Below are 12,819 nucleotides of genomic sequence, written 5' to 3' on the forward strand. Positions count from 1 at the left end.
TGTCATTTCTTCTACAATTGTATGTGTCAGATCTGTTTTTGTGTACAAAGCAATACCTCCGCCTTTATCTCTTCTGTTTACAAAATACAGCTCATACCCTCCATTTGAACATCAGCCATGAGGTCATCTTTAAGCCAAGATTCTGTGATTGCAACAATGCTGAATCTATTTTTAAACTGATTTAAATAATCTTTTATTTTTGACATTTTACAATACAAGCTTTGGCTGTTTATATGTATGAGTGACAGGGTATCTTCTGTAATTATTTCACTATTTAGCTGTTCTTCCATATAATACTCACAGCCAATTGTTTTTAAGTCAAATATACTTTCATCAGTGTTGGTGTCTATGTCATATATTTTATCATCTGTTTCCATGTTTGATCTGATTTTTGTTGGTCAAATTACCAACTGGCGTCATACTTAATTGTCTATTCAGGTCTGTATTTTGTAAGGTCATCCATGTTTTTGATTTGTATACCATTTGTTCCTTCTTTCACTCTAATCCACACCCTACAGTTCCAGACCCATGTAACAACAATGTGTTTGTTTTTTTTAGTAGTCTTGCTTCCATAGCAATGTCTGCATTTTTTTTCGTTAAATGCTCATTTATATAGACACTTATTCCTTTCAGATTCTTTGCCTGTCTTAATATTTTTGTGTATTTTCTGCTTGTAAATCGTATAACAATGTTAGATATTTATTTTTACTATCTTTGGATGGAATAGTAAACAGTCTGATATAGTGTCTTGATGGATGACAACACCTTTTTGATATAAAAGATTTGTAACTTGTTCCAGTGTTTGAAATTCTTCAGGTGGTGCATCCTCCCCATTGGCTCCACTTGAATCCACTACCCTTGCATAAGACCGATGTTTTGTTTCTAAACCAGATATTATAACGTCGTCTTTTCTAGAGTATTGTTCAAGTTCATTCACATGTTGTTCAAGCTTCTTAATAATCTTGTCCTTCTCTTTAACAAGATACTTGGGCTCTTTAATCTCCTCCGTCAACTTGTCTAGATTAGACATGTCTTTTGGTATACGGTTTAATGAGGTCTTTATCTCCTCTATGTCTTCCTCAAATTTATCCGTTTTCTTAGCCATGTTACATGGTGCCATGTTGACCATTGTGGTTTAATACTGGCCACTATTAATTGTGAAACAATTCTCACTTATAGTCTCCACCACCACAGGTCCGGTCGCCGCACACCAACCCGCCCTGATGTCAACTCCGGACACAGCCGCCACCAGCCTCGGTCGTAGCCGCCGTTAGCCCCGGATGTAGCCGCCGTCAGCCTCGGATGTAGCCGTCGCCAGCCTCGGTTGTAGCAGCCATTAGCCTCGGATGTAGCCGCCGCCAGCCTCGGATGTAGCATTCATTCATTATGTATACCCACTTACTCCAATCAAAGGTGACGGTGGGGTGGGTTGCTGCTGGAGCTTGTCCCAGCAGTCAGAGGATGTGAGGTGGGGTACACACCAGTTTGTCACAGGGCCACATATAGATGGACAAACACATTCACACATGCATGCACACCTGCAGTCAATTTAGAGTCCAGTTCACTTACCCTGCATGTCTTTAGAAGTGGGAGGAAGTCAGAACACCCAGAGGGAACCCACGAGAACATTGCAAGAACATGCAAATTCCACACAGAACGGACCAGGTGGGAAGCAATCCCATGACCTTCTTGCTGTAAGGAAACCATGCTAACCACTACTCCACCATACCAACAAAATATAAATTATGTATATTTTAAAAGTTATTGCAGAGTTCCTGACAATTTTTCCAGGTGTAAATGTAATGTATTGTATGTCCAATGTAATATTTTCTGATTTGAAATGATGTGGTGCAATATTACAGACGTTCACAATTCAGCTTGTTCATCATCATCTTCTCATTCTCATTATTATTACAGTGCATCCAGAAAATATTAACAGTGCCTCTTTTTTTTTTTGCATTTTATGTTGTAGCCTTATTGCAAAATGGGGTAAATTCATTTTTTTTCCTTCAAAAATCTACTCACAAAACCCCATAATGACAGCATGAAAAACATCTATTATTTATTTTTGCTAATTTATTAAAAAATAAAAACTAGAAATCACTTGTACATAAGTATTCACACCCTTTGCTTAATACTTTGTTGATGCACCTTTGGCAGCAGTTTCAGCCTCAGATCTTCTTGAATATGATGCCACAGGCTTGGTGCACCTGTCTTTGGCCAGCTTTGCCCATTCCTCTTTGAAGCACCTCTCAAGCTCCATCAGGTTGGATGGGAAGCATCGGTGCACTGGCTGGGCCACTCAAGGACATTCATAGAGTTTTCCTGAAGCCACTCTTTTGGTATCTTGGCTATGTGGTTAGGGGTCATTGTCCTGCTGAAAGATGAACCAAAGCCCCAGTCTCAGGTCAAGAGCGCTATGGAGCAGGTTTTCATCCAGGATGTACATTGAATGTATTCATCTTTCCCTCAATCCTGACAAGTCTCCCAGTTCCTTCTGCTGAAAAACATCCCCACAGCATGATGCTGCCACCACCATGCTTCACCTTAGGGATGATGCCTGGTTTCCTTCAAACATGACGCCTGGCATTCACACCAAAGAGTTCAATCTTTTTTGCATCAGACCACCGAATTTTGTCCACCATGGTCTGAGAGTCCTTCAGGTGTCTTTTGACAAACTCCAGGTGGGCTGCCATGTGCGTTTTACTAAGGAGTGGCTTCCGTCTGGCCACTGTACCATACAGGCCTGATTGGTGCATTGCTATAGAGATTGTTGTCCTTCTGGAAGAATCTCCTCTCTCAATGGAGGAATGCTGGAGCTCTGACAGAGTGACCATCAGGTTCTTGGTCACCTCCCTGACTAAGGCCCTTCTCTCCTGATCTCCTGATTTAGATGGGTGGCCAGCTCTAAGAAGAGTTCTGGTGGATCCGAACTTCTTCCATTTACGGATGATGGAGGCCACTGCTCATTGGGACCTTGGAGGTCTACAGACAGTTCCTTTGACTTCATGCTTGGTTTGTGCTCTGACATACACGGTCAACTATGGGACCTCATATGTAGACAGGTGTATGCCTTTCCAAATCATGTCCAATCAACTGAATTTACCCCAGGTGGACTCCAATTAAGGTGTAGAAACATCTTAAGGATTATCAGTGGAAACAGATTTTTGAGCTTCATGGCAAAGGCTGTGAATACTTATGTACATGTAATTTCTTATTTTTTTATTTTTAATAAATTTGAAAAAAAAATCACAAAACCATTTTCACATTGTCATTATGGGGTATTGTGTGCAGAATCTTGAGGGGAAAAAATGAATTTAATCCATTTTGGAATAAGGTTGTAACATAACAACATGTGGAAAACGTGAAGCACTGTCAGTACTTTCTGGATGCACTGTATCATCACTATCATCATCACCAGTTGAAATTACTGTATTATTTGTTTGAGATAAAATTTGTAATTATGACAGATATTATGTCAACATGTTGCATTTACTAATAATGGGCCATCATAAAGAAATGCTGACTGTGACCAGCATATGCAGTTGGACTCTGCTACACTGAAGTGCACAGTGAATTCCAAGGATTTTAAGATGATTTAGCTTCTATTCTCATACTATACTGCTGTTGTATCCTACATTCAGCCACACAGACAGTTATGAAGAGATGCCCTGTTGCTCCATATTCCTAGACTTTCGAATAGCTGAGGAAAGGGCCCATAGTGCTTTTCTAGCCTGAAAGAGGTTTGAACTGAGGATGGTTTCAAGCCCACCACTTAACCACAAGACTGTCACTCCCCAAATAAATGAATGAATGAATTTTCCTTCCTCAGTGGTTAGCATCTTAACTGAAAAAGAGTCAATGTCATCATCTTGCATGTCACCCATTCACAGGGCATAATGAAGACAGTCCCTTTCACATATTGCCAACTTTGATGTACCAGATCAATCAAATTAGCATCTTTATTTCTCCTATGTACTGTCCCATAGACATGTCTGCCACCTGTCAGATGGTTTGTGCTGGATGGATGAAATCATCCATCCAGCACAAACCATCCAGTTGCAGGTGTGCTCGTCAGTCAGACAGACTGTTTCTGTCACATAAATATAGTAAATCAGAGAAGTTACATTCTGAAACTTGACTGTCACAGTCATACCTCCAAACAAGCCAACAGAAAGGATTTTATATGACTTTAGGCCACAAAAGGAAGAGAAGGAGGTGGTTAAGCAATGTGCAGACTTAATGCGATCTGTGAGAGAGAGAGAGAGAGCGAGCGCATTATTGCACATAAATTTACTACATCTTGGGGGGGGACTTATTTTATGATTGTTTAACAGTGGTTATGTTCTAAATCTTTATTAAATGGTCACAAGTCCACACAAACCAACAAAAAAAGGGATGTTGTGGAAATTTAGCCGTGACAGAAAAAGAAAGTCAGGGAGGTGGTAATAGGTATACCGTGAATGTGGTCAGAGAGAGGGAGAGAGAGAGAGACAGAGAGAGAGACCAGTGTTTTCTTATTATTTAACAGCGGTTGCATTCAAAAACTCATTTGGTGCTGACCAAATGTCGCAGACCAAACGGTCCGCCCCTAAAAATCAGTCCGCCTTTTGCATCTGCACATGCGTCATTTCAGACCACAGCAGCACGTCTGAGGCGGAGTCTCTTCACCCAAAGCAATCAAATGGATTAATGGGATTATTAACCATCAGATGATAAAGGTAAACCCTCTTAAATCATTCTGAAGTCAGTTTTAAGCAGAAATGAGGCCGTTTTAAGCAGAAACGAGGCAAAATTCCATGATGCTTTGAAATGTCCGACTTGCAGTGAATGCATCAGCTAGCAGCTCCTTTAGCCACGGCGCTCTGATCACTTCCGCTGCCTTTTATGATGAAATAATGCTGAATTTATGTGGAAATGATTGTTGTACTAAAGCTTCAGATATTGTGTTAATCCGTGACCAATTTTTAGGGGGACCGTTCAGTCTGTGACATCGGCAGGACATTTTTGGGCTGCACTCCCTTTGTTTTGGTCCACTATAGCAACTGACAAATTTTCGGTCACTGAATAAACTACTCTTTAGTGGGTTAACCCTCTGGGGTCCAAGGGGTATATGCCGTGAACCAAAACTGAAACGCAAAATATCACAGTGAGCAAAAGTAGTGATTTGTGATACTGGAGTGCAGTTTCATGATAATACAATCGAGAAATAACCATATTTTTCTCAGTATTTTCAGTGTTATTGAAATGTGTAAAGATGTTGTAAGTGGTGTTGTCGGACCTTGATGTTGGTGGTGAAGTTCCAGTGGGAGCTGATCTGTAACTCGGTTTGAACTGCGCTTCATATGCGGCTCTGCAGGATGTGAGGCTGCACTTATTGTGCAGCGCTTGTCTCCTGCTTTCACTTCACGGCTGCACCTTACTAATTCCACTAAAACAGAATGTCACCACTTCAATTAGGAATGGGACGAAGAGTGTGTGATTCTGCATGCGTGTGTGTGTGTGTGTGTGTGTGTGTGTGTGTGTGTGTGTGTGTGTGTGTGTGTGTGTGTGTGGTGTGTGTGTGTGTGTGTGTGTGTGTGTGTGTGTGTGCATAGGTGGTCCTGCAACGCTGAATAGATTTAGAATAGATCGAGGCGCTCAAGCTACACTTTCCATAATGCACTGAAAAGGTCATTGCGCTTCTGATTGTGTGAGCGTGGGCTTGCATTGTTAGCATGCCTTTCAGTCTGTGTTATGAATAAAGGGAAATGTGCGACTGGGAGATAAGCAGTTCCACGTTGCAGCTTTTAGAGGATAGCCTCGTCATGGTGAGCCAGTGCGCACAGCCAAATTATTCTGAAAAGAGGTAAAAATAATGTGTTAATATAAATAATATAGACTAGTGAACTTTTCATATTTCAAAGAGTTATGCTGATACTGCATTTATGAAAAATATATTTTTTTTAAAAAGGGGGGATTACCAAAGTGAATTTTATTTTTCCTTTTGGGTTTTTTTTTTTTTTTTTTTTTTTTAAATAAGACATTCTAATTGTTCTTAATTCATTTATTTTTCTCAGATACAATTCTTAATTTTTATTTATTTATTTTTGCACGTTTTCCACATAAATGAATACGTACATGCTCTCTTCCATTGAGCAACAGTACAGGCATTATTGTAAAATCTGGCCAGTCAGTGATCTGACAGAATTTTGCCCAAAATACAACACAAAACTGATGTTAAAAGTGAAGTAGAATTAAAATCAGGAGCAAAATTTAACTGTTGTTGCCATCCATTAGAAATTTGTTTTTAATGTGAGCTGGGACTGACTACATTTCATCTGTTGTGGTTATTTGTATGAGTTGAGTTTTATTTTTTGTTTATTTTTCATAATAAAATGGTAGCAGTAGAAAATTATGAAATACTAACAATACTACTCCACTCCTACGAAGAAGCAGCAGCAGCCTTGAGGCCGTCAGACCTAGGCTTTGCAGATTAAACTGACAAACTCATTTCAAATTGCATGTAAATTCAACCACACCTGCCCCTACCTCCTATCATGCATTTGATGACAAGATGCATACCTAGAATATGAGTACGGCAAGCCTAGAGTAGTTGTCTAAAATCATCATCTCATGCATGACAGAAATCAAGAGCTGGTGTGGCTGAATTTACCTGCAACTAGCTTCAGCATGTCCAGCAGGTGGCAGACAAGCTGTATGTAAATTCAACCATACAAACTCCTAAATTCAACAATCCATCCAGCGTGCACCAAGCATCCAGCAGGGAGTAGTGTTCAGCAGGTGGCAGACAGGTCTATGGTGTATTACATTAATAACTTCATTTTCATTCATTTTTCTGCCACTGATTCAGGTCCTGTTTGTATTGACAGTAGACCAAGGAGCTGATCCCACACGTCTTGCCTTGTCCTAAGGCTACCTGGAGGATCCCAGGGTTGGGCGTAACTGGAAGACCTCCCTAGGGAGACGACCAGGGGGATCCTCACTAGATCACCGAACCACCTCAGCTGCCTCCTTTCAATGTGAAGAAGCACAGGTTTGAGAGAGGGGTCAAGGAGGCATTCTATGTGAAACAGTTGAAACCCAGCCTTAACCGGGGAGGGGGTCTGAGACACGCTTTGTGCCCTGTTTACAATAGGGTACTCAGGTCAAAGCAGTTTCAGTCTTTTGTTCATGGTAATGAGTCATTCACGTCATCAGGAGAGTCGTCAAGGGAGCCATCAGGAGAGGCGTCCGTTCCATCATTAGGAGGGACAGCTGCCCTGTCATTAGGAGGGTGCTAACTAGAGCACAATAGGTGCTAGTTAGAGCTATTGTTTAGTCACTAGCCTATAGCAGTCTGCCTCTTGGTAGGAGGGGTCTGGTTAGGTTTAAAACTCTAGCTTTTGTGGCTTCTGTTTATTCTCTACAAGAGTCAAGACAGAAGTCAGACTACCAGAGCAAGAATTTTAGCTGAGGAAGCTTCTGCGATTTGAAGCGAAACGTCCTCGCGTCAAGCAACCCAGTCCAGTTGAAGAATCAAGCTTCTCTACTATGGAAACCACCTGGACAACTGAGAGCCTACACAGAAACATTGCGACCATCCATGTCACATGATATACAAGCCACCAATCAAATGACAAGGATCCACTCAGCCATTATATAATATACAAATAATGAATGTTTGAGTTTAATGGTAGAAATATTTCACCAAATTAAATATTCATTTCATTGAAAGAATGTAAAACCATTCATTATTTGTTTTATATAACGGCAAAAATAGATCCTTGTCATTTGACATTTTATTAATTTATAAACAACAGAAAAGGGATTTACATTTTAGCTTTCCACTGCTGTTAAAGTCCAAATTGTGACATGTAGTCCAGTGATGCTGTGCACTGACTTCGGACTTCCATGAAAAAAAGAGACTTTGTGTAGTTCCTCAGTCCAGGCAAAAATCATGTCAGCTTTTATGTGAACAGGTCTTCATGCATCCAGACGGCTTATAGCAGAGCGTGGATTGTGTGTGTGTGTGTTTCACAAGAATTAGCAGCATCAGTTAGCTCAATCAAATCATCATGTCGTTGTCCCCCGCGCGCGCACACACGCATCCAGGTCGGCACTTGTGCACGCGTGTACTACCAAAAAAAAGACTGTACATCCTCAGTGCAGCGAAAAAAAAGTCATGTTAGAAATTAGTCCAGCTTTTCATTCCACCTTCTTGCCAACAGCCTCCAGACAGCCCAGTGGATTTGTTTTGTGTGTGCACGCACGTACATGAGCGTGCACGAGCACGTGTGGGCACGCGTACATGCGCGTGCATGAGGACGTGCGCATGATCACGTGTGTGCGTACATGTGCGTGCACGAGCACATGTGAGCACGTGCAGAGTGCAATGGTACCAAATGTATGGAACCAAATTGTACTCAAAATGGAACCAAGCCACACTCTAAATGCAGTGCAACACAAATGGGATGAATTAATCCATGTCATGTGACATACAAAGCACCAATCAAATGACAAGGATCCACTCAGCTGTTATATAAAATCAGATAATGCACCTCCAGTGTATTTGTGCTTATAAACACAAGTGCGTTATCTGATGATTCCAGAGCCATGTTGTGTTCCTGTTCCGTCGCTTTGTCAAAATCCTCTACTCCAGCCCAAGGCTATATACATGGGATATGGATGTAATACAAAGCTATTGCACTTAATGTTTTTGGTGTGTAAATAAGATGTCTGTTTTGAAATACAAAGTGTGTTCGGTTTTATGTTTGGTCGCTTAAACATCCATCCACTCACACTGACTTATGACTGGAGTTGTGCCATTAGAAAGTACTTTCATATGAATGTAAATCTGCAGTAACCGCATCATTCAAATCACAAACGTCTGATACACCTGCTTCTGTCCCTCATCTGCTTATCTTTCCTTTCATCTTTGAATTCATTCTTCCCTTCCACAATCATTTTTGATTTTTCATTTTTAATGTTCTGTTTTCCTCTAGTTCCATGTTCTCTATCTGAGCTTTCTGTTTTTCTCTCACATGTTCTCCTTTGTACTTGTCAAATCTCTCCCACATGATCTCATCCATCCTTGGTTTCACTGCCTTTTTCTCCTGGAGAATAATAAAGAATACCATATTTTCTGGACTATATATTGAACCACAGCATTGGTGTGACAACAAAAAATACATATATGTTGCCTTTGTTTTTAAATATGGTGCTACTGCTTCATGCAACAAGAAGCAAAATGACTTTACTGCAAACATTGCATTGACAAGCCGAATCAAATGGACTGATTGTTATTGTATGAGGCAAAAAGAACTCAAAATAAAGTGCTTCTTGTTGCCATTGAATAGACAAAACATGTTACTGTAGAGCTAAATGTGCACTTTTACCTCCTTAAATGTACATAACCTTTTTAAAACGACTTTACATATTTAAACATATTTAAAATATTAAATAATTAATATTTAATTAATTAATATATTTAAAATATTAGAGTTAGCCTTACCTTAGCCTAGTTATCTTCCTTGTTGTGGTTCTGGCTGTTCTACAAAGTGCAAACAAGTCGAGTGTTATAAAGGTTATTACCAATCTTTGTTCAAGAATATGAGCTTTCAGTTTGAGAGCATGATTTATTAATTGTGCGAAGGTGGTGGTGGCCAAGCAGTTAAGTGCACTTGTTTCCAGTGCAGAAGGTTCCCGGTTCAAGGCCACCCCTACCTGTTCTATAATATGGAGTTGTCAGAAAGGGCCTCCAGTCTGGTCTCAAATCAACATGCAGATCCACCTTGGATCTGCTGTGGCAAGCCCGAGTGAAACAAGGAAGAAGCCGAAAAGACTTTACTTTCACTTTACGTTTACTTAATTATGCTTGTTCTTTAGGACCCAATACATCATCCCCATTTCGGTTTTCTCCTTCTTGTTTTACTGTGGTTGTCATCCAACCTATGGTGTATTGCCACCACCTTCTGCTCTGAAGAGCGAATCATACTATCTTATTCAGATCAGTGTATAGGAAGAAGAGGTTTTACTTGTCACCCATGTAGCCGTTGCCATTTTGTGTTTGTAGATGATAATGCAGCATTTTTTTTACTTATAAGTTACTTTGGTATATGTTGCAGGACCTGCCAAAGAAGTAAAAAAGCACAATTTATAATCTGGAAAATACAGTAAATGAGAGAAACTGAGAAGGCAGTTGGCATTATTTTACTTGTGTGTACAACTGTGTATACAGTGAGTCAGCATTCCTGACCATGTAATTGCTTCTCAGTGTGTTTTACACATGTTAGCTTTTGGTATTTTGGCAGGTTACCTATGCATGTGTTGTTGCTGAATAGTGTAAATACGACAGTGACTTGAACCATATGCTTTTGCCATCAAAGTTTCCAACTCTCAACCAGTTACAGAAATTGAAGATTTTGGACCAGCTTGCTGGACAGCACTTTCTTCCACTATCATCAAAACACCAGAATATCTTTTAAAAGAATGGTGTTCCTCCCTCTATTACAGTTCCAGAGTCTTGTGGAATTAATGCCAAGACTCACTGAAGGTGTTCTGCTGGCGTATGGCAGACAAAGACCTTACTAAGGTGTTTTTCTCCTTGTACAATTTGACAACTATCTGTACTGTGCATCAGGAAACTATTCACAGCACTTCAGTTTTTCCACATTTTATGTTACAGCCTTATTATAAAATGGATGAAATTCATTTTTCCCTCAACATTCTACACACAATACCCCATAATGACAATGTGACAAAAGTGTTCTTGAGATTTTTTGCAAATTTATTAAAAATAAAAAGTCTGAGAAATCACACGTACATAAGTATTCACAGCCTTTGCCATGAAGCTCAGCATTGAGCTCAGGTGCACCCTGTTGCCACTAATCATCCTTGAAATGTTTCTACAGCTTAATTGAAGTGCACCTGAGGTAAATTCAGTTGATTGGACATGATTTGGAAAGTCACGCAGCTGTCTACATATGAGGTCCCACAGTTGACAGTGCATGTCAGAGCACAAACCAAGCATGAAGTCAAAGGAATTGTCTATAGAGTACAGGGTAGGGTACAAAACATTTCTGCTGCATGGAAGGTCCCAATGAGCACAGTGGCCTCCATCATCTGTAAATAGAAGAAGTTCAGATCCACCTGGAACCTAGAACTGGCTGCCTGTCTAAACTGAGCGATCGTGGGAGAAGGTCCTTAGTCAGGAAGGTGACCAAAAACCCGATGGTCACTCTGTCAGAGCTCCAGCATTCTTCTGTGGAGAGGAGAACCTTCCAGGACAACCATCTCTGCAGTAATCCACCAATCAGGCCTGTATGGTACAGTGGCCAGAGGGAACCTGAAGGACAAAATTCTCAGGTCTGATGAGACAAAGATTGAACACTTTGGTGTGAATGCCAAGTGTCATGTTTGGAGGAAACCAGGCACCATCCCTACAATGAAGCCTAGTGGTGGCAGCATCATGCTGTGGGGATGTTTTTTAGCAGCAGGAACTGGGAGACTCGTCAGGATTGAGGGAAAGATGAATGCAGCAATGTACAGAGACATCCTGGATGAAAACCTGCTCCAGAGCGCTCTTGACCTCAGACTGGTGCGACTGTTCATCTTTCAGCAGGACAATGACCCTAAACACACAGTCAAGATATCAAAGGAGTGGCTTCAGGACAACTCTGTGACCTTGTGTGACCCACCCAGAGCCCAGACCTGAATCTGATTGATGGTCTCTGGAGAGATCTGAAAATGGCTGTGCACCGACGCTGCCCATCCATCCTGATGGATCTTGAGAGGTGCTGCAAAGAGGAATGGAGAAAACTGCCCAAAGATAGGTGCACCAAGCTTGTTGCATCATATTCAAGAAAACTTGAGGCTGTAATTGCTGCCAAAAGTGCATCAACAAAGTATTGAGCAAAGGGTGTGACTACTTATGTACATGTGCTTTCTTAGTTTTTTATTTTTAATAAATTTGCAAACTTTTTTATGTTGTCATTATGGGGTGTTGTGAGTACAATTTTGAGGGGAAAAATAAATTTCATACATTTTAGAATAAGGCTGTAACATAACTAAATGTGGGAAAAGTGAAACATGAATACATTGCGGCTACACTGTATGTGTGTGCTGTATTTTGCAGTTGTGCAAATATAGAGACATTAATCATTGAGGCAGAGACTACAAGATTTGTTCTGGATACCTGACTGCAGATCTTTGTGTCGATTCATTTCAGAGGTCCTTCCGTTCTTTTAGTAATGATGACCGCCATGTCATGGCAAAACACTCCACTATCTACCCCTCTTCTCATGATCTGGAGGCCGTTCAGACTCTGGTGTCCACTGTAGAGTGTGCCCTCAAGCAAGTTTCAGATTGGCTGGATCAAAGTAGCAACGACGCACACAATCAGGCTGATAACCAACCAGCAGACAGCACAGAGGAGGATGATCCTGGCGACGACCCCTGCGATGAGGCAGAAGACTCCATTGATGGCTACAGGTGGAGTAGTAAAGCTGTTTCTGTCTGTTATCTCAAAGAAAATGTCTTTGAAAATTTCAGATTTGCTATGAAATGTTATGGTCTTTATAAAATAAACATTTATATATTGGTTAACCATTAGATTGAGATCTTCTTCTGCCTAGAAATCATTCCTTTATCATGTCAATTGGCTGCTTATAGCATGTCGTGATTTCTTAAATACAACAAAATTTCGGAATTTCTTCAGTAATATATCGCAAAGCAGGTAACTTAATTGTATAGCTTTTGGGCTGATATGTAGACCTGAAATTGGTTCCAGGTTACGTGACTTCATCTTCATTCTGTCAGTCCACCCAGCTGTAAACAGGT

At 40.6% G+C, this 12,819-nt stretch overlaps 1 protein-coding gene and 1 long non-coding RNA gene across 4 annotated transcripts in view; both read left to right on the plus strand.

Annotated features, from left to right (window-relative positions):
• LOC117529379 overlaps nucleotides 1–12,819 on the plus strand; it is an 883,736-nt gene that overhangs the window by 246,716 nt on the left and 624,201 nt on the right. The gene's annotated exons all lie outside the window — the stretch shown is intronic.
• Nucleotides 1–12,819, plus strand: part of strbp (spermatid perinuclear RNA binding protein) — a 259,677-nt gene that overhangs the window by 171,065 nt on the left and 75,793 nt on the right. For all 3 annotated transcript variants that reach the window (XM_034192127.1, XM_034192129.1, XM_034192128.1), the window contains one exon: nucleotides 12,209–12,471. In XM_034192127.1, the coding sequence (XP_034048018.1) occupies nucleotides 12,209–12,471 (263 nt within the window). The remainder of the gene's footprint in view (nucleotides 1–12,208; nucleotides 12,472–12,819) is intronic.

Source organism: Thalassophryne amazonica, chromosome 17 (assembly GCF_902500255.1).
Source record: "Thalassophryne amazonica chromosome 17, fThaAma1.1, whole genome shotgun sequence".
Classification (NCBI taxonomy): domain Eukaryota; kingdom Metazoa; phylum Chordata; class Actinopteri; order Batrachoidiformes; family Batrachoididae; genus Thalassophryne; species Thalassophryne amazonica.